Source organism: Malania oleifera, chromosome 10, assembly GCF_029873635.1.
Source record: "Malania oleifera isolate guangnan ecotype guangnan chromosome 10, ASM2987363v1, whole genome shotgun sequence".
NCBI lineage: Eukaryota > Viridiplantae > Streptophyta > Magnoliopsida > Santalales > Ximeniaceae > Malania > Malania oleifera.
Genome location: NC_080426.1, coordinates 90,315,652 through 90,343,127, shown reverse-complemented (window position 1 = coordinate 90,343,127; position 27,476 = coordinate 90,315,652). Strand labels below are relative to the sequence as shown.

The 27,476-nt window shown below is 37.4% G+C and overlaps 1 protein-coding gene across 1 annotated transcript in view; it reads left to right on the top strand.

The window, feature by feature from the left end:
- The window catches only part of LOC131166276 (uncharacterized), a 114,943-nt gene that overhangs the window by 8,982 nt on the left and 78,485 nt on the right, over positions 1-27,476 (top strand). Inside the window, exons 2-4 of the mRNA XM_058124678.1 lie at positions 8,853-9,374; positions 10,068-10,166; positions 10,274-10,326. Coding sequence (XP_057980661.1) covers positions 8,853-9,374; positions 10,068-10,166; positions 10,274-10,326 — 674 coding nt within the window. The remainder of the gene's footprint in view (positions 1-8,852; positions 9,375-10,067; positions 10,167-10,273; positions 10,327-27,476) is intronic.

Here is a 27,476-nt window from a genome sequence, read left to right as displayed (position 1 = left end):
GCACAAAAAAACAGCAATCTCAAATCAGCATGCCCTTAGAAGTGACTCCCAATCATGCTGAACATCTGTCAAACACATCCCCTTAAAAGTTCCATTGCCCACACACCACAAAGAAGCAATAATTTTACTTTCTCCCACACCAACCAATATGGGATCTTCTTCCCTGAAAAAACATGTAGATTATGTTTCTTCCACAAGCCTCATTACACTGCAAATAAAGTACAATTCCATAATGCAATACCTTAAAAGAATATTGCCAAGAACTCCTCCACTGTGTTTGGACAAACCCAACTTTCTCCAAAATAATTAAATAACTTATTCCAAACCTTTCATGCATAATCGCAATGCAATAAAATATGAGAAATAGATTCCGAACAATCCAAACAAAGCATACAAATATCAGGTTATAAAGCCTTTAAAGGTCTCCTCATCTGCAGCAAATCATTAGTATTTATTCTATTAAGCACAACCAACCAAAGAAACCCTTTGATTTTATGGGGGATTTTGACCTTCCAGATTACTTTCTAGAGTGGAAAGGAATGATTAGTACGAACCAAGAATCAAAGAGGAACTCAACATTTATCAACCAATTAATTCTGACAATGAGATGATTAAGAGGCCATGGGCAGAGTTCTTGGCTGCCAAGTTTTTAGCTGGTTTGAGTCCAGGGCTTCAACCCGTTCACAGTCATATTCTTGCTGGTGAATCTATTCCGTCTATGAATGAAGCATATGCTAGAATACAAAGAATCACCAAAAATGTCTCCCAATCTTCTTCTTAGGCTTCTTCACATGATAGTTTAGCCATGGTTAGCAGTACATTTAACTGTGGTCGGGGAACTGTTAAGAGGATGAGGACGAGGCTTGGAAGGCAGTGGTGGCAAAAGTAGTGTATCAAGACAAGGAGTTCGTCATGGAAATTCTTGCATTTGCACACATTGAGGCAAGGACGGTCATACTATTTGATCGATGCTGGGTTCTCCACAGGAAATCTACTTGGGCCAATAAATCTCTTGCTGAGGAGGAGATGGCTGTTTCCTGGAGTTACATTCAGCTCCAGGTCTGCCCTTTATATTTTAATAATAAAAAAGCTTGAAGGACAAAAATACCCCTACTTACACCATATAATTACTAAAATATTCTATTTCTTCTAACACTACTCTTACTCAGAATCACATTCCCATAAAATTCTGCAAAGGCTTTAAGCAAGTCGTCCTTAACAGTATCCAGTGGTCTTTGGAGAAAAGCTAGATTAAAACCATTTGGACCCCGAGCCTTATCCCTTTCCATCCCAAAAACAAGCCCCTCATCTCCTCCTCCTCAAATGGTCTATCTAACCGAAGCATTTGATCTCTAGAGGTAGGATCCCACTCTAAACCCTCAACCACTGGTGTACAAACCCTTCTTCAGAATAAATATTATTGACAAAATCTCTGGGACCATACTATCAGGATCATTAATAATTCTCCCTCCTCACACCTCCAGCTTCCTAATCATATTTTTACTCATCTTTCTTCATTAGCTAGCTTATGGAAGAAGCTAGTATTACAATCTTCTTCCTTAATCCATTTAAATTTGATCTTCTATCTCCAGCTCCTCATTTCCTTGAAAATCATGTTTTGAAATTGTTCTTTAAAGAGGTCCTTTTTGCCTCTTCACTCTCCGGAAAGGTTAGTCTCCTTCTCCTTTCTATCCAAAAAATCCAGCTCACCTAAGATGCTGATTTTTCTAATTCTAACATCCCCAAACACCTCTTTGTTCCAAATTTTCAGGTTCTCCTTGAAAAGTTTCAACTAGCTCACTAACCTGAACCTTTCCTAACCCCTCTCTATGTCTTCATCCCACGAGCTCCTCACCAAGGGCTTAAAAGAAGCATGGCCTAGCCATATATTCTTAAACCTAAAAGGAGTGGGACCCCATCAAACCCTACTTGATTCCAACTTAATAAGGAAGTGATAAGAAGTAAGCTTTGGGAGTACAATTTGTGGAAGGTTAGGGAATTCATCCTCCCAGTGACTACAAAATGGAAATCTATCCAATTTACTAGTCACTGCTCTGCCAAGGGAAGATCTCTTAGGTCACACTCCCTAATAAGTTGATCAAATTGCTACATATACTAGCACTAAGTTTGCCACCCCCCCCCCCTTTTTTTTTCTTCTCCCCCACAAACCTACCTACATTAAAATCCCCTCCCACTACTCTCCTAGGTGAGCAAAACTTTAAAATATAATAAAGCTCATACAAAAAAGCACTTCTAAGAGTTCATCTAGGAGGACAATACATAGAGTATATCCACCATAATAAATCTCATCCAAAAAAGCACTTCTAAGAGTTGGTCTAGGAGGACAATACATAGAGTATATCCACCATTGGCCCCATCCTTTCACTTCGAAAAGGGAAAAGTACCCCACTAAATTATCCACTTCAGAAATAGACCGAGAATCCCACATAACAAGAGCGCTACCAAAGGCACCTTAAGAGGGTAAGAAGTCCCATTCCCTACAAAGACCTCCCCAAATGCTCCTAATAATCCCTTGATCATTCATCTCCATTTTAGATTCCTAAATCCAAATGATGTCCGGGGAGTAATTAGGAAATATTCCCTTCATTAGGCTCCTTTTCCTCTCACCCCTTATACCTCTCTCATTCCAGCTAATAATCTTCATAACTTAACTCACTTTCTGCCCTTCCTAGTCCCTTTATCCCCCAAATAATTAATAGAGGAAACCAACTTTCTTATTTCTTTTTGAACATTCTTCTTCCTTCTTTCATAGGTTCTAGGGCTCAAACCCAACCTCACCTCCTTTCCTAAGGGATCAACTAGTTTTAGGCCAAGATCTTCTAGGAACTTGTGTGAGTCTATCAAGTCTCTCTCACCTACCTTAGAGCTAAACTTATAGCCCTTCCCCCTACAAGAATCTTTCCTTTTATATAAAGTATTAGAGATAAGATGAGGCTTATTAGGAAGGGGAAGGATGCCAATACCAGTTCTAGAGGAACTTGGATCACCCAAAGAAACATCTGTCTTTTCATCATTAAGCTCTCCATTGCCCAAGGAAGGATCCAAGTTATTGAAACGAAGGAGATTAAGCTTAGGGTTAGAAGACAAAGACCCCCTTTCATTCAAGGCATTCAATTAATCTGAAAAGTGATTAATAGAGTCCTCAATTGTCTGTGTACAAGTAGGACCCCTATGTTAGTGATTAATCTCTATTTCTAGTGATATGTTACCAGCTAATGCATTCTGCCTCGAGCCATATAGATCCTCATCTTCACTTGCTCCTTTGAATAATCAGAGTAACCTGTTATCTTCAGAAAGTTCAAACTTAGCTCTCAACTGTTCAACTTGCTGGAGTAAAATCTAAATCCAAGTGAAGGCTAACCCTCTCCAAACATTGAGAAATCACCACTGGAATGTTGGCTTTATCTGATCCATCCTCTTCATGACCCCCTTAAAGCCTTCAGACATCTGAGAGCACCCTCCCTTTTCAAAATGAGCTCTCAATTGATCCACCAAAAGCTCCTCCTCTGATTCACACATACTGCCCATCTCTTCTTTCTAATATCGTGAACATCCTCTCTAATGGAGTTGTGATTGATGGTGCATCTTGGTTGCAAATATCAAATTGCTTCTTGTTGCTTGCAGAAGCCTCTTGAAAGTAATGCTCTGCAACTGATTTTTTTGGATCCATACCCAGAACATCCAATTTAACTTGATCAAGGCTGTGCTTCTCTGCCTTTGCTGGCCTTGATTGCTGCATTTTTGGATTTGTACCTTTTCCATTGTGGCTTGCTCCACCCTTCATTGGTTGTACTTAACACCCTTGTCAACTTCAATACCCACATGAGTTCCTCCTTTTCTAGTACGATGAAAAATACAAGCTATCTTCTTCTTATACTTGTTTTTTTTTTTTTTAATAAATAAAAGAATTCCATTTCTTGGCTTTGGGATCTATAATGTTAAAGATGTTGAAGGACAACTCTTAACGTGTAACTTATAGAGCCCGAAGGGACGGCACATTACTAACTCTTGTGTGTCGCTCGAGCCTAATGACTATTTAGTACCTCGTTGCTAGCTATGAACTTATTTTTTAGAGGTAATAAAAGAAACTATATTAGATAGAAAGAAGAGAAGGTACAACATCTGGGGAAAGGAGTCCACCAATAACAACAAAGACAATCAAAGAAGAGAGCAAAAAGAAAAAAATAAAGAAGGCAAAAAACTCAAGATCACAAAATAAAACTAGACAAAACTAACCAAGGAAACCCCTTTTCCAACCCCTTCTATCTTAATTTATTGATCTCTTCAAATTCGCTAATTCTCTTTGATCCTTCGTCTTTTTAATTTTTACTAACATCCAATGGCACTTCATTTCCTCTAAAATCAGTCAACTTGTATGTTATAACTCAACTCGTAACTCATAGGTGGGACCATTAGCCCCCTACCCCTCCTTTTCCCCATACGGGCACAAACCTCCTAACTTATAACATATTGCTTTTCATAGCTTACTTGTTGAAGGCAATGTAGAAACCCGAACCCAGAAAATAAAAAGGAAATAAATAAGAAAAGAAGTAAGGAAAATTTAAAAGGGCAAAGTAGCAGGACTCGTCGACCAAACCCCTGTTTTCGTCGATGAGTTTCCTTCTGTGACTCATCGACGAAGTTCAGGCATCGTCGATGAAGAAATCCTGAGAGACGGTAAATATCAGGCTTAAGGTTCGTCGACGAACCCCACTTTCGTCGACGAATGTGCTTCTGCAACTCATTGACGAATGCTCCTTTTCGTCGACGAAGGTGGCCGGGTCAATGGCTTATAAAAGAAGTTAAAGCAGATATTTTTTTTTAGAAAATGATATATCTCTCTCTCTCTTTCTAACCCACGAACTCCCATCTCCTCTCTCTTCGATTTCTCGCCGTTCGTCGCCCAAATCGACGATCGGAAGTTACCACAAGGATCTAGGAGCATTGCTATACAAGTCTAGCAGAGTAGATTTTTGAGCTGGACTTTCCAGGCACCACTCTAAGGTTAGGGTAAAATTTAGAGAATTTAAAAAATTTGATGTTTTTGGAAGTTTAATAATTTATTTGGAGTTTGTGGACTCGTGGAATGTTCAAATAGTATTTTACCTAGGGTTGAGTTGATTAAACTAGGATTTATGAATTCAGGGTTCGTGTGAGCGCCGCAGGCACAATTTTGGAATCCTTGCAGGCGTAGTTTCAGGAAAACAGGTAAGGGGATAATATTATGTTAGTTGTTTTTGAATTATGGGCCGATTAAATTGCAATGTATGTTTAAAGAAACGGTATATATGATTTTCTGAACGAATCAGGTATATGAAAAGGGTTATTTGGACTTTTATACGTTTTTGGGAAAAACTAACGTGATTGGTTTGAAATCTCCTATTTTCAATAAAATATGTAGTTTAAGTTAAATAAAACCCTGGAGATGCTCAGACTCTGTTTTCAGCAACTTGTATGTTTCCCCGTCAGTTTATTTATTTATGGTTATTAGATGAAAATTGTGTGACATGAGAACAATTTTTAAATGGTATATCTAGGCTGAATATTTTTACTAATATTATACAGTAGGATATAACGGTCGGGGCCGAGTTTTGATATAACGGTCGGGGGCCGGGTTTTACTAAATGTCAGGTTTTATACGAAATGAGTTATAATACAATTTTATTGTGTGAATTGCCATATATGATTCTAGAACCCTGTGGATATGAAATGTGATATTATGAGTATGGTACCGTAGCTATATGTTGGCAGTGAGTGCAATCACACGGGCATGGAAGTGTGATATGGGATAGTCGATTGGAGACTTAGGCCGCAGTACTATCTCGAGGTCTGTGCCGGGTAGCCCCATCCAAGGTAGTTCCGGGTGACCATAGGTAATCACAATCTTACTTACAACCTTAAATCTAACTCAGCTATGGTTGGCCGGCTATGAGTTGAGTCCAGCCTTCGGTGGCACACAACCAATCATGGGGGGAAAGCATGTCATATGAGTAGTAATTTAACTGTCAGGTTGTGTCTTTTATGCATGTATGGGCAAATTTACTATAAATGGGTTATATTGAGCCGACAATTTATTATTTTGAAATTATGTATTTTTAGATATACAATGCAGTACAGTTTTAAAATTCCATTTCATATACAATTAAATAATGAAAGTTTTATATTCACGGGAACTCATGGTAGCCACACATTGGTAATAATATAATCCGTCTTATTGAAAAGTGTCTCACCCCATTATACAAATTATTTTTCCTCAAGTCCTTCAGGGAACCATGCCTAGCTTACTACGGGGTAGGGATTAGCCTTTTGGGGGTGATAGATAGAACTGGAGAGTCACTAGCGGTTTCATTTTGTTGTTTGGATGGGTTGTATAATATAGACAGGTAGTTGTATGTATGTATTTGGGAACAGTTAGAACTTTGGTAAAGTGCTTTGGTGTTTTAGTATCTTCCGCTCTATGATTTTAATTCCAGTAATGATAGGAGCACCCGGGATTCCCTAGTTAGGGCAGGTTGCAATATATATATATGTGTGTGTGTGTGTGGTATCAGAGAGACTTATATGTTTTACTTGCACTCCGGGCCCACGTGGTGGGTCGGGGCACTACAGGCAAGTAGCTTTGGTTAGTTGGAGTCTAACATCTAACTCCTAACTCTTACGACTCATTTGGTTTTGGTGGAATATTTATTACTTGGAATAAGATGGAATATGGTTTAAATTTTGAGAGTAAAGGGAATAGTTATTCCTTTATATATTCCTAATTATTTCATTCAACATGTAATAAGAAAGGAATAGATATCTCTATAATGAAATTTGAGAATAGTTATTCCTTGTCTATTCCTTATTATGGACTCTTAAAATGTTTTATATTGTTATTTGCTTTATAGTAACAACATAATTTCTTATGTAACTAATTGTAAATAACCTACCAAAACTAATCTAATCCTTGGACTAGGCATTCTACAAACCAAACGTAACCTTAACTCTTGAACCAAAAGACTATGGGGGAGGAGGGGGGGGGGGGGTGGCGGCGGCATATTACTGGCTAAACACTTGACTTCCAAGGGGGAAAGGAGAGAAATAGTTGCTACCTGTGTGTGCATGTGTGCATTGTATAATGATATATTATCATTGTAAGCTTTAGGACTAACCCAAAAATTTCCATTTAGGGTTTTCTTCTAAGCTTATTTAAGGAGGATGAGCACTAATGATATTTATTATCTCTTTTCCTAAGACTATTTTTTTTCATTTTTTCTTTTTCTTTTAGAAAACCATCTTACCTTTATGTTTCTACGCCCTGCTCTATTAACATATGCAACACTTTCTTTCTTTTAGGTCTTTGTCTACTATAATGCCTACTACATTTTTATGTTTTTCTTTTTTGTTGTACCAAAGTAAAATCATCATTTAAAAATTGAATTTTCCCCACACCCAGTTGGTTTCTTAGAGGCAAATAATGTCAATTTTTCTTGTAACCATCATGTCAATTACTTTCATAGTTTTACAAAGTTGCTAATCTGACCCTAAACTCTTGAAGTACCTTCTTTACCTTCCCACATCCAGAATGATGCGGGAATTCTTGCGCATTTGGCACGATGCTTGGGTGCTGACAAGGTCTGTTGCTTGCGGTGGTGATCTAGCCCTTTTGCCATTTCTTTGCTACACTCAGATGGTCAAAGTGCTATGTGACGCCTGTAGAGCATCATTGGAAAATAGTGGGAAAGGATTCATATCATAGAGATGTGACAAGTATTATTCTGGCTATCAGCTGCCTAATGCAACCCTCCTCCTTTCCTAGGCTTGGGATCAGCTGTATGCGGAAAGAATTAAGACACTAAGTGTGACACAGGTGGAGTTGAACTAAACAAGTGACCGACTCACTAATATTGCATTAAAAAATCACTCAAGTGCTGCTGGCACGTGCATCAGAACCTGAACTACAAAGAAATAGAGCACACCAGTTGGCTCCGATTTGCTATTTGGACTCCCATGATGCCTCTTTGATCGATTGAAATCAACACATTTCTAAGGATTCGATCAATAACTTCAGACAAATTTAATCAAGGGAAGAAAATTGCAGCAAACAAGCAGCTAAACTGCTGTAGATTTGAAGCCAACCAAAAAATTATGGCTGTAGTTCTGGTCTAAAAAAATTCCAAGTTGACAGCTTAAGAACTTTAGATCCACAAATGTCTTGAGGGGTGTTGTGGTTTGGTGGTTGGGCTGAGATATATATATATACACACACACATAAATTCCATTTCTTGTTTTTTCCTTGTTGGTTGGAATAACTCCAACTTTTGCAATTGTGTCCAAATTTTCAGCCCTTCTGCTATTTCTCGACCACATCAGCAGAAGAAATGTATTCTTGTTGTAAGAAATGGACTATTCTTGAGAACATATACGGTTTGGTTGTTTTTAGTACCATCTACTGTGTTCATTTGAGACTAAAGATTTTGGTCCTGGAATTAATCAGAATGCTGGAAGGAATTGCTAAATTTCTTGCTCATTATTTTGTCAATGTTGAATAGCCATACACTCTCTTGGTCAATTTCGCAACAGCTTAAACTTTAGGAATAATCAGTGATCCAACGGTCAAGCCATATGCTAGAAATTTCTTATAGATGGAAAGTCCTTTCCAGTTGAAAATTTTAAATTTCTTGATGACAAAATGGAATCCTTATTGAAAATTAATAGCTCAATGTTGTAGTTGGTGTTTGCAGGATTGCAGTTCACTCCCATGTAATATGCTATAGAGAGTAGTACTTTGAAAAAGAATATGCCTTTTCTTTTCTTTTTCTTATTGTATATATTCTCATTATTATTTACAGGTAGGAGGTGAAAAACTCGTGACTTCAGGTGATTCTAAATATGGAGATCTTACATGGCCTTCTCCAAATGACAAGATCCCATTCTGGATGAAAAGCTTCCCCTCATTGGACATTAGCTCAGATTTTCCCATTAACATAGAAAGGGATTCTGATCTTATGCACACAATTCACATTACAGCTGAAATGGCGCCAATAGCAAAAGTAGGTGGGCTTGGTGACGTTGTAACTGGGCTTGCCCGTGCTTGCCTATCACGAGGCCATAGAGTGGATATCATGCTTCCTTTCTATGAGTGCATTCAGAAGCATCAGATTAATGAATTGGCTTTAATAACAACATATACCTCATATCATGATGGAAACTGGGTTCCTACTAATGCATATTGTGGAGTGGTTTCTGGCATTCCTGTGATATTTATAGAGCCATCCAACCAGTTCTTTAAGGGTCAATATGTATATGGGGGATCATACAATGAGCTGGAGGCATATTTGTTTTTCAACCGTGCTTGCCTTGAATGGATGCAGGTTAGTGGATCCTTCTCCCCCCTCTCCCCTCCCCTCTAAAAAAAAAATAAAATTTGGGGTTTCCATCTGTTTCTCATTATGGGGTTCAAGCTTTGGGTCTGGAATTGTGTGGCATTCAACAAAACTCAATACAATTTTGTATTGTGTTTTGTTCAAATCTGCAATGTGAAATTGAGGCTCTAAGTGTGCCCCCAATCATGTATAAAATTCAACTGCTATTTTCCGAACTTGTGTATGAGTTGCATTAAATTATAAGAAATTAATCTCCTGATTTAGATACATAACAGCCACATGCTAGAATATCTTCTTCTTTTTTTTTAAGAGGTCAGATGCTAGAATATCTTTGATAGTTTGCTCTGGGCGTTTATAAGTGTTAATGAAAGGATCTGCATGCTAATAAATGTCAAGTAAGCGTTTGAGAACTAAATAGCATTGAAAATATTATAAATGGAATTGAATTGACTTGAATGAGACACTGAAACTATGCAACAAGACACACGGTCATGCAGATTCCCTATCAGATCCACAGAACGTGGAATAAATTTATTTAGGGATGTCTGAACTCAGAAGCGTTTTGGACGGGAAGCTCGTCAAATTGCTATGATGCTTGGTTATATTTATTGAGTTTCTTGTCAACTTTCAGTTCTCGAGTCATGTTCTTTCTATTTGTAACAAGCAAGTATATCATAGCAGGTGACTGGGACACAGCCTGATATCATTCATGTCCACGAATGGCAGACAAGTACCTTACCACTGCTTTACTGGGATATGTACCATCATCTCTCACTTAAGGTATTTCTTCTGATGTCGCTGTTCTGTATTGGTGCTGCTTTGAGTTTTTGTTACTATATCAGAGAAGTTTGTTGAGACTCTACAATTGTGTAATGTCAATTTTGTAGAAACCAAGACTAGTGTTGACAATCCACAACATGGAGCACTATGGGGAGTGCAGGCAAGTTACTTTTGTTTTTTTCTTGTGGTTTGAGTGGCAACGCTTTTATTTTTCATTTTCCAAATTTATGCTATGCAAGGAGCAAAGTTTGGCATTCTCATCCTGAATAGGAATCTTTTTACACTTTTCCCCCTTATTGAGTTGGATTTATAGAAACATAAAAACTATTGCACTAGATTGATACCGATTGAGTGGTCAAGTGTTAGATGGATGCTGTCAATCTCTTTGTTGCTGCTTTGACATGCTCCAGTTAACTCGCGCATTTTCAGTCTGTTACTAAATATGCTAGTATTGATACTTGCATTGCGCTTGTGTAGCACAAATTATCTTTGTACACAACCAGTTCTAAGCTTGGGCAAAGGAGCATGGTTGCGTTTGGTAGATGACAGCCAGTCTAAAACTTGTTAGATCTTTATAACATGAATCCTTACCTAATTTCTCTGGGGTGCCTCCTACAAGCCATGTGTTGCACATGTGTTGCACTTACACCACTTGGGTGTAGTGAAAAATTGACAAGGGTGGACTAGACTAGGTCATTCTAGATGGGGGAGGGCTAAGAAGTTTGCACATGAAACTAGGATTAGATTAGCAACTTGGAATACAGGGACATTTACGGACAAAAGCATGGAGATAGTGGAGACAATGAATAGAAGGAAAATTAACTTAATTTGCATTTAAGAGATGGTATCGGTAGACAAGAAAGCTTGAGAAATTTAAAAATCAGGATTTAATCTTCGATACATTGGAAAAGAGAAACATAAAAACGGGGTGGGAATCATTATAGACAAAGACCTAAAAGATAATGTAGTGGATGTTAAAAGAATAGGACACAGGATCATAAAAATTAAGATAGCTCTAGGCCTAGAGATAGTAAATGTCATTAGTGCATATGCTCCCTAACTAAGCTTAGTAGAAAACCTTAAAAGACAATTTTGGGAAAATATGGATAATATTATACAAGGGATACCAATGTTTGAAAGGACATTTATAGGAGGTGATTTGAATGGACACATTGGAAAGGACAATATAGGTTAGGAGAGGATATGTGGAGGCCATGTATATGGAGATAAATTGATAAAATGAGCTTGGTGATACAATTTTAGATTTTTCCATGTCCTATTATTTGGTTATAATGTTATATTGAATTCTTGCTTTATAAAAAGAGAACATTTAATAACTTCCAAGAATGGGAAAAATAAAAGTCAAGTTGATTTCTTCTTCACTAGGAAGGGGGATCGTCTGTTGTGTAAAGTTTGTAAAGTTATTCTAGGTGAAAGTTTGACTGCATAACATAGAGTCCTAGTATTACACATATATATGAGAAAATGGAAGAGAAAAAGTAATGAATCAATGCAAGAGGACTAGGTGGTGGAGCTTGAAGTGTGAAAATATAGTACAATTCAAAGATAAAATGATCAAAGAGAGTGATTGGACAATAAGGAATGTGAACACTATATGGAATAGAATGGGTACCTCTATCATAAAGATAGAAAAAAAAATTCTGGGTGAATCTATAGGACGATACTTGAGTAGTAAAGAGAGTTGGTGGTGGGCTCAAGATGTCCAAAAAGCCGTAAAGACAAAAAGAAACTGGTATAAAACATGGCAAAGTTGTAGAAATATAGAAAATCTTGAAAAGTATAAAGAGGCAAGAAAAAATGCAACAAAGGCCATTTGTGAAGCTAAACATAGAGCTTATGATACTTTATATACTAGACTAGATACAAATGAAGGAGGAAGAGACATTTATAAACTTGCTAGAGCTAAGCAAAGAAAATGTAAAGATTTAGGTAATGTAAAATGTAGAAAGGAGGAGAATGATAATGTATTAATTAAAGAAGACATAAAAGGGAGGTGGCAAAGATACTTCAATAAGTTGTTTGATGTAAACCAAACTAAAAGCTTGAATTTTGAAGTTGCAACTGAGAAATAAAATACTAAAAATAGGATATTTATTCGCAAAATTAAAATCCTTGAAGTTAAAATGGCTTTAAAAAAAGATAAAAAGTGGAAATCTATCGGACTTGATAACATACCAATTGAAGTTTGGAAATGTTTAGGGGATAAAGGAAGTACACGGTTAACTAATCTATTCAACACTATTATAAAATTAAGTAAATGTCGGAGAATGTAGGAAAAACATGTTAATACTTTTATACAAAAGCAGAGACAATCTTCAAAATTGTAATAACTATATGGAATTAAGATTATGAGTCATATGATGAAATTATAAGAAAGGGTGATTAAGCAAAGGCTAAGACTAGAAATGAGGGTTTCAGAGAATCAATTTGGTTTTATGCCTAGGAGACTAGCAACAATAGCCATTTATCTTTTAAGACGATCAATGGAAAGGTTAGGGAAAATGAAAGGGACTTACATATGTTTTTTGTTGTTCTAGAGAAAGCTTATGATAAAGTACCTAGGGAAGTGCTTTGGTGGGTTATAGAAAAGAAGAGAGTAAGTAGTAGATGTATTAAGGTCATTAATGATATTTATGATAGAGTAATGACTAGCGTTAGGAAAGTAGGAGAGGAAATTGAGGAATCTAGAGAATTTCCCATCATAGTAGATATATATCAAAGTTCTACTTTGAGTCCTTATCTTTTTGTTTTAGTGATTGATGAACTTACTATGAAGATCCCAAATGAGATCCCTTGGTGTATGTTGTTTGCAGATGGTATTGTCTTGATTGATGAAAGTAGGAGTGGAGTGCAAAACTAAGTTAGAACTTTGGAGAACCAATTTAGAGGCTAAAGATTTTAGGATAAGTTGGAATAAGACAGTGTATAAAATTTTATTTCAAGAATGCAAGGAGTATTGGAGAGGAGATTAAACATGATAATAAAGAAATTAATAGAATTAATAAAAATTCCAATATCTTGGATTTATTATGCAAGCGGAAGTGGAAATTGAAGAGGACGTAATACATCGAATTAAAGTAGGTTGACTAAAATGGAGGAGTGTGTTAGGTGTGTTGTGTGATTGTAGAATACACTTAAAAGTAAAAGGGAGATTCTATAAGAAGGCTATAAGTGCTTTATGACTTAGAATGTTGGGCAACTAAGAAACATGTACAAAATGTAAAAGTTGCTGAGATGTGAATGTTAAGGTGGACGAGTGGTATGACATTAAGGAATGGATATATACACAATAAACTAGATATAGAACCGGTCGGAGACAAGATAAGGGAGGGGCAGCTTAGATGGTTTGGGTATTTGAAATGCAAGCCTAGTAGCGCACTTATGAGAATGAGTGAGTTTTTGTTTTTGACAGTGTTTTAAAAGGCGAAGGCGTAATGCGAGGTGTAACCCTTGAGGTGTAAGCCTTTTGAGACTTTGGTTTTTATATTTTAAAAATTTAAAATAAATTATATATGCAAAAATAATATGAAATTTATTAAAATAAATTGTGAATTTGGTTTTTGAATTTTAAATTTAAAAATATAGTTCAGAAAAAAAAAAAAAATCGGACCAAGTCATCTTGGTTTGTTGCACGGTCTTCTACAGGTTGCCCTCATTAACTAAATTGGTCTTCGTTGTTGCATGGTCTTCTACAGTCACGTTCCCTTTCAGGTTGCTTTCCTACCCATTAAAAGCAAAAAGTTTTGCCTCTCACATAATTTTTTCTCCAAACGATTACCTCCATCAAAACTCAGTGTAGAAGGAGAGAAACTCGAGATGAGAGCAAGGAAGACTTGAAAGCAACCCAATTGTCCTGTTGGAGAGAAGGAGAATGGGAGAGAGAAAGAGATCATCAGTTGAAGAGAGATGGAAGCGCAGTCATCCCATCGGAGGAGCTTGCTGAAGGGAGTGGCTCTTTTTTGAAGTGGGGTACTTGTTGAAGGGAGAAGCCTTTGATCATTGGATTCTTTGTTGACAGAAGCACGGATGAAAGGACATTCTGCTCTATTTTGTAGTTTCTTTCATTTATATATATATAACAAGTTAATGGTTGATCCCAAAAAAAAAATGCACCTTCCTCTTAGAGGCGTAAAAAACACATTTTTTTTAGTTGAGGTGTACATCCCAGTTCAGAAAGCGTATGCATTTCAGGACTTTTTCCTTTTGAACTATGCCTCAGTGCATTTTAGCCCCAAAATGCCTTTAAAAACATTGGTTTTTAATATTAGGTGTAGGCCTAAAATAACCTGGAACGAGGTAGTAAGGAAGGATTTAATAGCTCTTAAGCTAGTGGAGGAGAGTGCTCTCGATTGGGTGAATCGGCTGAAAAGGATTCGTGTAGCTGACCCCACCTAGTGGGACTTAAGGCTTGTTGTTGTTGTTGAACTTATTGTACTAAATATGCTAGTGTTTTAAGAAGTGCAATCATGTTCCAAGTTTTTCTTCTTGCTGTACCTCTTACAGTCATAAACATGGTCTTAAATTTCCACTAAATGTTCAAAATCTCTTTTGAAGTTTCTGGTTTTCTGCTTTCCACCATTGAAATAGATATGACAGTCAATTTCTGTTTTACAAATTGAAATTTCCCATAATCACTTGAAATTTCAGCTAAATTTGTCAAAAAATTAACTATAGAATGAAATTTCCTTGAAATTCAAATTTGAGAAAACCAAATTAAAATTTCTCATAATTTATCTTTTTTTTTTAGATTGAAACTAAAGTTTATTGCACAAGGATATGAATAACTTTCATACTTTTGAAATTATATGAAAAATAAAGCTTTGATACTAGCTACAACATTTTATTTGACTATTTATATCTAAATTATTTGTATTTGTATATGTAATATTTAACTGATTTATGAATTTTATACTAATTGATTGTGTTTATTATTAAATTTTGATAAAAGAGAAGATATATTAAGGAAGAGAATGCAAGTGAAGGTGCACAAGGGATCCTAAAAAATAAAGCTAAAACGAAGAAAGAAAAACAACCCCAAAGCATGACTGCCCCCTAACCCAAAGAACTAATTAACCCTGCGGAAGAAAACCCCTTTTTAGAACCTTTCCATCATAATTAATAGAGCACAGAAAATTCCACGAATCCCTATAACCCTTCTGAATCAGCTAAAAGAAAACCATATTATCCAACATTTGTTGAAACCAAGAACCAGGAACAGGCTCAGTTTGCTCATCCTCACCTATTCTGCCCTCCTCTAAACCTGAAACTCCCTCAGAAGAATCTGATTTAGGCCCTAGCTGTTCACAAACCTCGTCAGAAAGTAGCACTCCCTCATAATCAAATTCACCATCCAACTCACTCTTCTCATCTGAAACATCACCTTTTTTCTTCTTTTCTATAGGATTTCCTTCACTACCTTTTTTGTAGATCGATTTTTGACCCAGTCAAAGGCTCCTCAATGTAAAAGCTACCATATCTGTGTTTTGTCAAAGAATTTATCTTTCCTCGCATCTGTATTAGAAGACCTCTCAATTGAAATGTCGGAGTACCTTTCTTCCATACTCTTCTGGCCCCGATGAGAGAAAACCCATGGTCATGCTGACTTTTTGATGATTTGAGATTTTGTCTTCCTATCCATCTGTATCATTTGAACTTGCATTGTCTTGATTTCGAGCCTGATCTAAAACTGAATTAGCCTCATTTTGCACATTGAGGCCTTCTCCTCCATAGGACCCCTTTTGAGGGCTCATTAGATTTCATAATATTCGTTCCCTCATCTCTCTGCCCACCAAATGAACACATTCCCTGCCCACTCACAAAAATCCTTTTTGTTGGAGAGAATGTATTATGAAGCTGATTCTTCTCCACTTGCTTGCTCTGCCCTAATCCAAACTTGCCGTTACCTTCCTCTTTGAAGCCCTCTGTATCATGAGCCTCTACTATATAGCCCTCAGCATTCCCAATTTTTTGAAATTTCTTTTGAGCTTGAGGAGTGTTTAATTGCACAACCTCTTTACTTGTATATTGGCCCTCTGGAGCATAAGCCTGTAAAGAGGAAATAGCCCTTTTCTGGGACTGTAAATCTCTTTTGCATTAGAAATTTCAAAAATTTTTAATACCTCCTTCAAGATCTTAAATTTCGATTTCAATTGAAGTTTTGAAACTCCAAAAGTATGGAAATTTCAATGAAAATTTCGATTTCGATGTGAATTTCGATTTTGATTTGAAAAAATAACAGAAATCAGTAGTAAAGCATGGAATTCTTTGTGAATCTTTAGAAATGGTTAACAAACATAATAATGTAAGTTTTAGGACTAATATATTACAAGTTAAATACATCTATATTGTGTATGAGGTGGAAAATTGTAATATAGTATGTGTATCAAACATATTTGTAAGATAATGTGCATTAAACATATTTAGTTAATACAAATGAAATTCATAGATCATTTAAATATTATTTATTTTACAAATAATGATAATTTAGACATGAATGGTTAAATAAAATGTTGTTGTAAGTTTATTTTTTCATATAATTTCAAAAGCACTTATAATAGTCTTTTGTTTTGATAAAATAAATAAAATAAATTAAGAGAGAAATTTTGACTTCACTCCTAAAGGTCTCATTTGAATTTTGAGGAAATTTCATTGTGTAGTTAAAATTTCGATAAGTTTCGCTAAATTTTTGGGATTTTGATAAATTTCGGATGATTCTTTGAGATTTCGACGGAAATTATGCCAAACGGAAATCGATTGCCATTTCAATTTCGAGGGTGATGGCAACCGGAAATTAAGACTGAAGTTTCAACAATTTCATGGAAATTTAAGACCATGACCTCCCTTAACAGGCTTGTAGAGTGGTAATGTTGAGTCGTTGACTTTCTGGTGATATGAGATTTTGCCCCATCTGTCCTCAATATGTTACTCCCAAACTCGCATTGTCTCAATGTCCAGCTTAATCAGCAATGGATTAGCCTCCTCCTGCGCGTTGAGACCTTCATCCTGCATAGAAGCCCCTCTTAAGGGCTCTTTAGATTTGATAATATTCCTTCCCTCATCTCTCTACCCACCAAATGAACACATACCCTGCCCACTCATGCAAACCCCTTTTGTTGGAGAGATTGTGTTACAATGCTGATTCTTCTCCACCTACTCGCTCTGCCCTATTCCAAACCTGCCATTCCCCTTCTTTATTAAGATCCTGTGTCATGAGCCTCAGTTTTGCAACCCTTGGCACTCCCAATCTGCTGATATTGCAATTGGGCTTGGGGAGTTTTAAATTGCACAGCTCCTTTACTTGTACATTAGGCCTTTGGAGCACAGGCCTGTAAACAGGAAATAGCCCCATTTTGGGCCAACAAAATCTCTTTTGCATTACAAATTTCAACTCTCCGGCAGTGTTTGGTATTAAGGCTTGATATACATGGTTGGCGCACAACCTAATAACGTAAGTTTTTTGGTGAAGTGGTATTAGAGCCATGGCTTCCAGGAGGTCTTGGGTTCTAGTTTTGTTGCCCATGTTTATTGTTTGTTTTTAAAGAAATATCTTATTCCCTATAATAGGTGTTGTTTATCGTTTGTTTATGTCTCCACGTGCTGTTGAGTTGCACATGTGACAGAGTGTTTAGGCCTGATATGCATTGTCTACAACCTAATAGCTTAAGCTTTTAGGTAAATTTGTAATTCAATAGGGAGCATCAATTTCAAGTATTGGATTTGGATTTGTGAGGATTGGATGAACCTTAATTTAATTTTGTATTGCATTTTGTCCAAATCCATGCAAATCCAAATTCAAGGCCTGAAATCCAAGCTCCCAAATGCAGGGTGGGTTAAAAGCTCCCTTAACAGCTCGCAGTTGTATTTGGGCCAAATCTACCTTAAAAGCCTATGGTTTATTTCCCAGAAGATGGGCCAAATGGATAGTGATACTGAGAATATTTGGCCCAACCTAATTGAGGCCCACTCCACCTGGAGCCTTGCAATCATCCCCTTCCCCTCGGAAACTCTGATTTTCCTAAAAGCTCCTGGACCACCAGCCACTGGCACTCTACCATTCACCCATTGAGAACCTCTGCAATTTCCACATTGCCACTCACCTTTCGTTGTATCTTAAGAACCATACAGTAGCTCCTTGCAGCTCTGGTGGTCATGATTGCTTAAAGATTAAGCCACAATTGTAATCGTCTTCTCCAAACCCACAATCCCTGCCCTTCTTGAATTAATCCTTGCCATTTAATTTTAGGCTCAATTTTGTACACTTAGATTCTAATTTGCTTTGCTTGCCACCCAACCTTTATCGAAAATTTTGTAATGAGTGTCTCTTCTTCGATTCGAAAGCAAAGGAAAGCACTCGCAAGTTGCCAGGGGTATCTGAATCCATCGGCTGTGAATCTCGGTTTTCACCTCTAGGGGAACAAAATCCCCAACTCCAATCTTTTCTTGTTGTAGATTAAAAGACTTTCTTTTGATCTCCACTATTTCGTGGAAGTTAACTTTCATATCAGTATATATTGTTATCCATCTAGATAAATGAAAGAAAACTAGAAAGGGGATTAAGAGCTAAGAAATGATTGAGCAAATGTGAGTCCAAGGGCAAGAGCAAGAGTTGCCTTCTCTCCCTAGTCACATTTTAATGAACTCTCTTCTAAAATGCATAATTAGCTTAATCTTTCTTGTTTAATTATTATTAGGAAAGTTCTTAATGAAACGGGCTCATGTAGTATAGCGTGACTATTGTTATTACATGTTAGAGATTATTTATGTCTTTTAGTATTATTATTATTATGTTAGTATGTTAATTAGAGTTAGTAAGGGTATTATTGTCATTAGAATATATTTAATTTGTATTATAAATAGAGGGAGTGACTTATCTTCAAGTAAGGTCATTCATTTTAATCAAATCTTAACATGGTATCAAAGCGTGATCCAACCTAAACCCTATTCCCCTCAGCCATCGCTGGAAAGCGCTATTCCTACAGCTGTCGTTCCCAGATCCACGTCCATCCCATATTATTTCACAAAACCAACCCAACACCCATAAATAGACCCCCCTAGCTGATGACTCACCCCAAAAACTGGAGGATCCCCTATGCACCCCATGCACTGGGCAAATGCCAGCAGGGCCGACCCCATGTGCCGGTGCGTGAGTGAAGTTCCGGCCACTTTTTCCCTTCTTTTTTTTTTTTTTCCTTTTTCTTCCTCTACCATGCTTTGATAGGCCAGTGTTTTGCTAAACAATTCAACCTTTTTCAACTATGCACTCGCAGCATTCTGTTAATTTATGTTTAAGGTTTCTGAAGGCGTCTTTGTGATTTTTTTGGAGCTGTGGCAGTGTTCATATGTTCAGTTGTGAGACTGTGGCAGTGCTATATCTGTCAATGAGGTCACCTTGTCCGTGGTTGTGTTGGTGCTTCACATAGTTTCTGATTGTCCCGATTAGTTTTGATTGCTCTTATTTTTTTTTGGTGGGTTGCTGATTTGTGAGTGTTGGGATGGAATCTATGAATCCTAAAAATTTGTTTCCTACATCACTGCCACGAGTAACGACTCAAAATTTGGATGCAAAGAACTCAATGGTCTAAGGCTGTTCGTATTTATTTAGCAGGATTAAGGACATCTAACCACTTGCTCCAATCTAATCCTTTTGATGAGAAGAGAAAACATATGTGGGTTCAAGAAGATGCCTTGATTGTTTCCCTTTTATGGAAGTTGATGAAGCCACAGATTGCATGGATGTGTATGCATATAGGTACGTGCAAGGAGATTTGGGATTATGTCAAACTTCTATTCTCCAGTAACATTATACATATGTATGATTTAACCTAGTAGTACTTTCAGTTACATCAAGGAGATAGGAGTACGACAGATTATTTTGGAAAGATGAAGTGCATTCATGAGGAGCTTAACGTCGTGCAACCTATAACTGCCGAAGTTCATGAGATGTAGAAGCAGAGGGAGAAGATGACAGTTCTTCGTGTTCTAGCAGGCTTGAGACCTAAGTTTGAGGTAGTTTGGTCCCAGATACTTTGTAGTGCTGAGCTGCCATAATTTTCCAATGTTTATTCTCATGTCCTTCGTGCTTCCTTTTCCACGCATTCTCCTATTCTTGCATCTTGCTCTGAGAGGACAGCATTTGCTGCACTGGGTGATTCTAGTCCTCTACCCAAAAACCGCAAAAGTTATTGTGGTGCTTCAAGTGGTCGTAGTGGTAGAAACGGATGAGGTAGAGGTACTCATCGCATGTTTACTTATTGTGGACAGAGTAATCATACTATTGAGCTGTGTTGGGATCTTCACGGCAGACCTTCACGTAATGCCAATGCAGCCACCACTAAATTCACACTTGTGGGGGCAGCCGATGCAGTCATTTCTGAATCCTCACCTTTGGGGCCGAGTGGGGGGCAATGTATTGTACCCATGTCAGATGAAGAGTATTCCACGTTTCGGTAGTATCAAGCATCACAACAAGCTTCACTTCCCATTGCATCTCTTTCCCAAACAAGTAAGCACACAATATGCCTATCATCTAGTACTTCTCGACCTAGTCCTTGGGTCATAGACTCCACTGCCACTGATCATATCATACGTATACCTAGCTTTTTCTCCACTCTTCAATATCCTGCAAATTTATCTTGTGTTACTCTTGCTAATGGATCCACTACTGTAGTTGAGGGAATTAGGACAGTAAATCCCATTTCTTCCATTTCTCTTCTTTTGATTTTACATTTTCTCAAATTTCCTTTCAATCTTATGCTTGTTAGCAAAATTACTAAATCCATGAATTGTTCAGTGACATTCTTTCCCGCTTCTATGGTTATTTAGGATTTAAAGACGAGGAAGATGATTGGCGGAGGGCATTGTTAATGGTTATTTAGTCATTTAGCATTATTATTAGTTGTTAGAGTTGGTTTGTAATAAGTGTAAGTTAGTAAGGGTGTTATGGTCATTCCAATGTGCTTGACATGTATTGTAAATAGAGAAAGAGACCTATGATTGAGTTTAGGTCTTCCATTTTACCCAATTATTCAACATGGTATCAGAGCATGATTTTGAAACCTAAACCCTAAGTATTACTACCACCATCAAACCGAAGCCTAAAACTGAAAATCCTCTGCATGTCTATAATCATAGAAGATTTTTCAGCTATTCTATGACCCTAGAAAACAGCTAGTAGCGGCAGAATGTCAGACCAATCATTGGAATTTTTGAGCCACGCTGCCAGTTTGAGAACATCAAATCCACTATAGATTTGTCAAAACCAACACCATAGTCACCCACAAACATTGCCAATCTGCCCCCCACTGAAATCCCACCTCCAGGCAGTGTCTTACGCACCCTCATGCGTCGGATGAAGGCTGCCAGGACTGACCCCATGTGCCGGCTTGTGAAGCCACTTTTAGGTATGGTTTTTACCTGAAATGATCCAGCAGTGATCCAATCTCTCTATTAACATGTTTTTGGAGTTTATCATAATGTTTTTTGCCCAAAGATCTCACCTTTTTTAATTGCTCAAGTGTGGCACCCAAGGAATGGTTGTTTAAAGCTTCGTGAAGCAGTTTATCAACGGTTATTGAGTTTATTGGGTCTAAAGCAGTGGGATTTGCGGTGTTTTTTGATTCAATAATCTAATTTCTTTAATATATCAAAATATCAAGCTTTTGGACATGTGTTTTGCTCAAGGATCCAATCTTTGTTTAACCATGCACTCATGGAAATTCATTAGTTTTTGGTGTTCATAACAGTCATTGGTGACTTTTTTGGAACAGTGATAGTGCTCATAAGCTGCCTTTTTATTTTATTTTTTAAAATCTTTTTTCAGTGAAGCAGTGGCAGTGTTATATAACTTAGTTGATGATTTCTCCATGGTTGTTTCAGTGGTTCACTTCCCCAACTATTTTAGTGTTGTGAGTTGCTTTCTTGGGGCTATGTTTGAGTTTCTTGGTGCTGTGGAAGTCTTGTACTGATTTGTTGTGACTTGGTCATGGTTGGTCTCCTTGGGTTATTAATTCTGCTGCCGTTGACCATATAACAGGTGCAACCAACGTCTTTTTTGATCTCTAGCATACTAAATCTACCTCAAGTTACCCTTGCTGATGGGTCCACTATTGCTGTTAAGGGGATAGGAACAGTAAATTCTACTCCTTCCATCCCTCTTTCTTCTGCTCTATACATTCCTAAATTTCTTTCAATCTCATGTCAATTAGTAAGCTTACAAAGTCACTAAATTGTTCTGTCACATTCTTTCCTGATTCTGTGGTTATTTAGTATTTGGAGACGAGAAAGAAAATTGGCAAAGGGCGTGAGGTTGGTGGACTTTACTACTTTGAGTCGCCTTCTCCACCTATTGCCTGCATAGTTGTAGCTACACCAATTCAAATCCATTGTCGCCTTGGTCATCTATCCTTGGACAATTTGAAACAGCTAGTTCCTACATTGAGTTTTGTGTCTAATCTTGAGTGTGACTCTTGTCAATTGGGCAAGCATCATCGTGTTCCCTTTGCTTCCTGGGTTGACAAAAGAGTGGTTAGCCCTTTCATGCTAGTCCGTTCCAATATTTGAGGTCCTAGTTGTGTCACACCAAAGTTGGGGTTTCGGTACTTTGTTACATTTGTTGATGACTACTCTAGGATGACTTGGTTATATTTAATGAAAGATCATTCCAAGTTGTTTGATATCTTTTGTGCCTTGTTCCCAAATAAAGACTCAATTTGATATGCTAGTCAGGATACTTCATAGTGATAATGCTAAGGAGTACTTTAGTTCCCAATTCAGTACTTATATGACTAGCTCTGGTATGATCCATCAACCTTTTTGTGTCCACACTCCATAACAAAATGGGGTTGCAAAGCAAAAAAATAGACATATTCTTGAAGTCACTCGTGCCCTATTGTTTCAAATGAATGTCCCTAAAGTTCTTTGGAGTGATGTTGTGCTCACAACTTGCTCCCTTATCAATAAAATGCCATCCTCTGCCCTTGTCGGAAAAATCCCATAGTCAATTATCTTCCCTTAGGCTTCTTTGTTCTCCCTTCTTCCTTGTATATTTGGTTGTGCATCCTTTGTCCGTTAGTTAACTCCAGGAATGGATAAGTTGGATCCTCGTGCTATCAAATGTATCTTTTTTGGCTATTCCTATACTCAAAAAGTATATCGATGTTATAGTCCTACTTTACATAAATTTTTTGTCTCTACTATTGTCACCTTTTTTGAGTCTACACCATACTACTTTGATTCCTTGAGTTATGTTGACCTTAATGAGTCTCTTCCTTTGCTTTGCCTTCCAGATCCAAACCTAGTATTTGTGCGTGATCCTCATATATCTTCATTTAGTTTGAGTCCTTCTCGTCGCTTGGATCATCCCAATTTGGAAGTATACACACGGCGACTCATGGGGGAAGTGCCTTCTCTAGCTTCTACTACCGTGCCTTTAGTTTCATCGTCGGATGATCTTATTTCCCATGATGTTAATCCTTCTATAGCTGTTTGAAAAGGTAAATAAACTTGTACCCAACATCCAATCTCTAATTTTGTTTGTTATGATTTCTTGTCGCCTTGTTATTAATGTTTTGTTAGTACTCTGTCTTCCGTCACTCATCCAAAATATATTTTTGAAGCCCCATCCCATTTTGGGTGGAGGACAGCAGTGGTTGAAGAGATACGTGCACTACATGATAATGATACTTGGGATTGGGTACTCTTACTCTTGATAATTCTGTGGTTAGTTGTTGTTGGGTGTATACTATGAAAGCCAATCATAATAGTTTTGTAGCTCGTTTGAAGGCCTGCCTTGTTACTAAGGGGTATACTCAGGTGTGTGGTTTGGATTATTCAGACACATTCTCTGTGGTCGCTAAACTTGCCTTAGTACGTTTCTTCATTTCTTTGTCACCACTTATCATTGATCTCTACATCAGTTAGATGTGAAAAATGCTTTCCTACATGGTGATCTTCATGAGGAGGTATATATGGAGCAACCACTTGGGTTTGTTGCTCAAGAGGAGTTAGGCTCAGTATGTCGACTGAAGAAATCATTGTATGGATTAAAACAATCTCGAAGGACATGGTTTGGCCATTTTAGTGCCGTAGTACTTGAGTTTGGCCTTCATCGGTGTGCAATAGATCACTCTTTTTTTTTTCATTGTCATACTCCATTTGGAAGAATTTTGATTATTGTGCATGTGGATGACATTGTGATCATTGAAGATGATGATTGAGGCATCCAAGATCTAAAGCTTTTCTTACAGAGTAAGGTTCAGACCAAGGACTAGGGACCATTGAAGTACTTCTTGGGTATAGAAGTATCGATATCTCGTATGGGAACTGTATTGTCACAAAGAAAGTATGTTCTTGATCCTTTAGATGGGATGGGGTTGTTGGGATCCAAAGCTATTGATACACCCATGGATCCTAATAGTAAGTTAGTGCCAAATGTGGGTAATTTGTTGCCCAATTCTGGTCAGTACAGGAGACTTCTTGGAACATTGAATTATCTCATGGTCACCCAACTAGATATATTCTTCACGACAAATGTTGCGAGTCATTTTTTCGATTACCCGGGAACAAGTCATAGGGATGCAGTAATTCGCATTTTGAGATATCTCAAAGGTGCACTAGGGAGAGGTCTTTAATACTAAGATCAAGGTTATACTCATTTTTAAGGGATATACAGATGCAGATTGGGTTGAGTCACCTTCCGACTGAAGATCCACAACCAGGTATTTTATCTTTATCGCTGGTAATTTGGTGTCTTGGAAAAGTAGAAACAAATTGTGGTGGCCAGGTCAAGTGCTGAGTTAGAATACAGGGCTATGGTGCACACTACATGTGAACTTGTTTGGCTGAAGAACATGTTAAAAGAACTAGGTTTTCCCCATTTTCAGCCTATGGGGTTGAACTATAATCGAGTTGCTATTCATATTGCCTCCAACCTTGTCTTTTATGTGCGGAAAAAGCATAGTGAAGTTGATTGCCATTTTATTTGAGAAAAACTTGTATAGAAGCTCATTACAACCACTTATGATAAGTTCGAGTTTCAGCTTGCTGATTTGTTCACTAAAGCCTTGGAGGTGCTCGTGTGAAATTCATTTGTAACAAGCTAGGAGCATATGATACATATGCTCCAGCTTGAGGGGGAGTGTTAATGGTTATTTTGCCATTTAGAATTATTATTAATTGTTAGAGTTTGGTTTGTAATAAGTGTAAGTTAATAAGGGTATTTTGGTCATTCCTATTGTACTTGACATATAATATAAATAGAGGGAGAGACCTATCATTGAGTTTAGGTCTTCCATTTTACCAAATTATTCAATAGGCATGAAGCTGGTGGACTCAATCACTTTAAGCTGCTATCTCCTTCTACCGCCTGCACTACTGCTGCCATACCTTTCCAAATTCATTGTCGCCTAGGTCAGCCTTCATTGGAAATGTTAAAATGTCTTGTTCCTAGTTTGAATTATGTGTCTGGTCTCGATTGTGATTCTTGTCAATTGGGAAAATACCATCTTGTTTCTTTCGCTTCCCGAGTCAATAAATGGGCTGCAAGCCCTTTTATGTTAGTTCATTCAAATGTTTGGGGTCCTAGTAGGGTTGAGTCCAAGATGGGTTTCCGGTACTTTGTAGCTTTTGTGGATGATTATTCAAGAATGGCTTGGTTATATTTGATAAAAGATTGTTCTGAGTTATTTCATGTATTTTGTGCCTTTTATTCTAAAATAAAGACTCAATATGGTTTGCCAGTTCAAATACTTTGAAGTGATAATGCTAAAGAGTTTTTTAGTGCACAATTCACTACTTAAATTACTCAGTTTGGTATTGTTCATCAATAATCCTGTGCCCACAATCTTCAACAAAATGGGGTTGTAGAGCAGAAAAATATACATCTTCTTGAAATCACTCGCACCTTACTTTAACAAATGCATCCACCTAAAGTGTTTTGGAGTGACTTAGTACTTGTTGCTTGTTGTTTGATCAACAGAAGGCCATCCTCTGTTTGTAGTGGTAAATTCCCTACTCCATTCTCTTTCCTAATTCACCTGTATTTTCTCTTCCTCCTCATATATTTGTGTGAGTGTCGTTTGTTCATCAACTAACTCCTGGGGTGGATAAGTTGAAACCTTGTGCTATAAAATGTGCCATTCTGAGTTATTCATATACTCAAAAGGGATATCATTGTTATAGTCCTGTGCTGCATCGCTTCTTTGTTTCTACCGATGTTAAATTCTTTGAGTCTACACCTTACTAAACTCAATCATTGAGTGCTTTTGAGCTTAATAAGTTTCCTCCTTTGCCTAATCTTCGAGATTCTACTTTTCTGCCCTTGCCAAACCAACCATTTGAGTCTCCATGCAGTTCGAGTCCTTCTCATCATCTTGATCATATTAATTTGCAGGTATAATCACGACAATGACTCCAAGGAAGGGAGTCCCCTCTAGTTTCTACGAACATACCTATGGTTTCCTTGTCTGATGATCATACTTCCTATGATGTTGGTCCTTTTATTGTTGTTCAGAAAGCTAAATGCACATATACTCAACATCCCATTTCCAATTATGTTTCTTATGACTCTTTATCACCCTCCTATTATTGTTTGGTTACTACTCTATCACCCTCCTATTCTCACCCTCCAATTATGTTTCGGAAGCCTTGGCCCATTTTGGGTGGAGGGATGCTATGGTTGAAGAGATGAACATTTTACATGACAATGGTACTTGGGACTTGGTACTTCTTCCTCTTGACAAGTCTCTAGTTGGTTGTCACTAATTTTACACTATGAAAGTCAACCTAGATGGTTCTGTGGCTCATCTAAAGGCCCATCTTGTTGCTAAGGGATACACTTAGGTGTATGATCTAGATTATTTTGATACTTTTTCTCTGGTTGCCAAACTTACATCAGTATGTCTATTCATCTCCTTGGCTACTAATCATTGGCTTTTGCATTAGTTAGATGTAAAAAATGCCTTCTTACTTGGTGGCTTTGAGGTGGAGGTTTATATGGAGCGACCACCTGGGTTTGTTGCTTATGAGGAGTCAGACTTAGTGTGTCATCTCAAGAAGGCGTTATATGGTTTAAAACAATCTCCCAGAGCATGGTTTGGTCGTTTCAATGCTGTAGTACTTGAGTTTGACCTTTGATTGTGTGCTATGGATTATTCTGTGTTTTATCGTAACTTCATCAAGTAGGATCCTTCTTGTTTTTTATGTGGATGATATTTTTGTTACAGGTGATGATGATAAAAGTATTCAGAGTCTCAAACCTTTTCTACAGACTAAGTTTCAGACCAAAGATTTGGG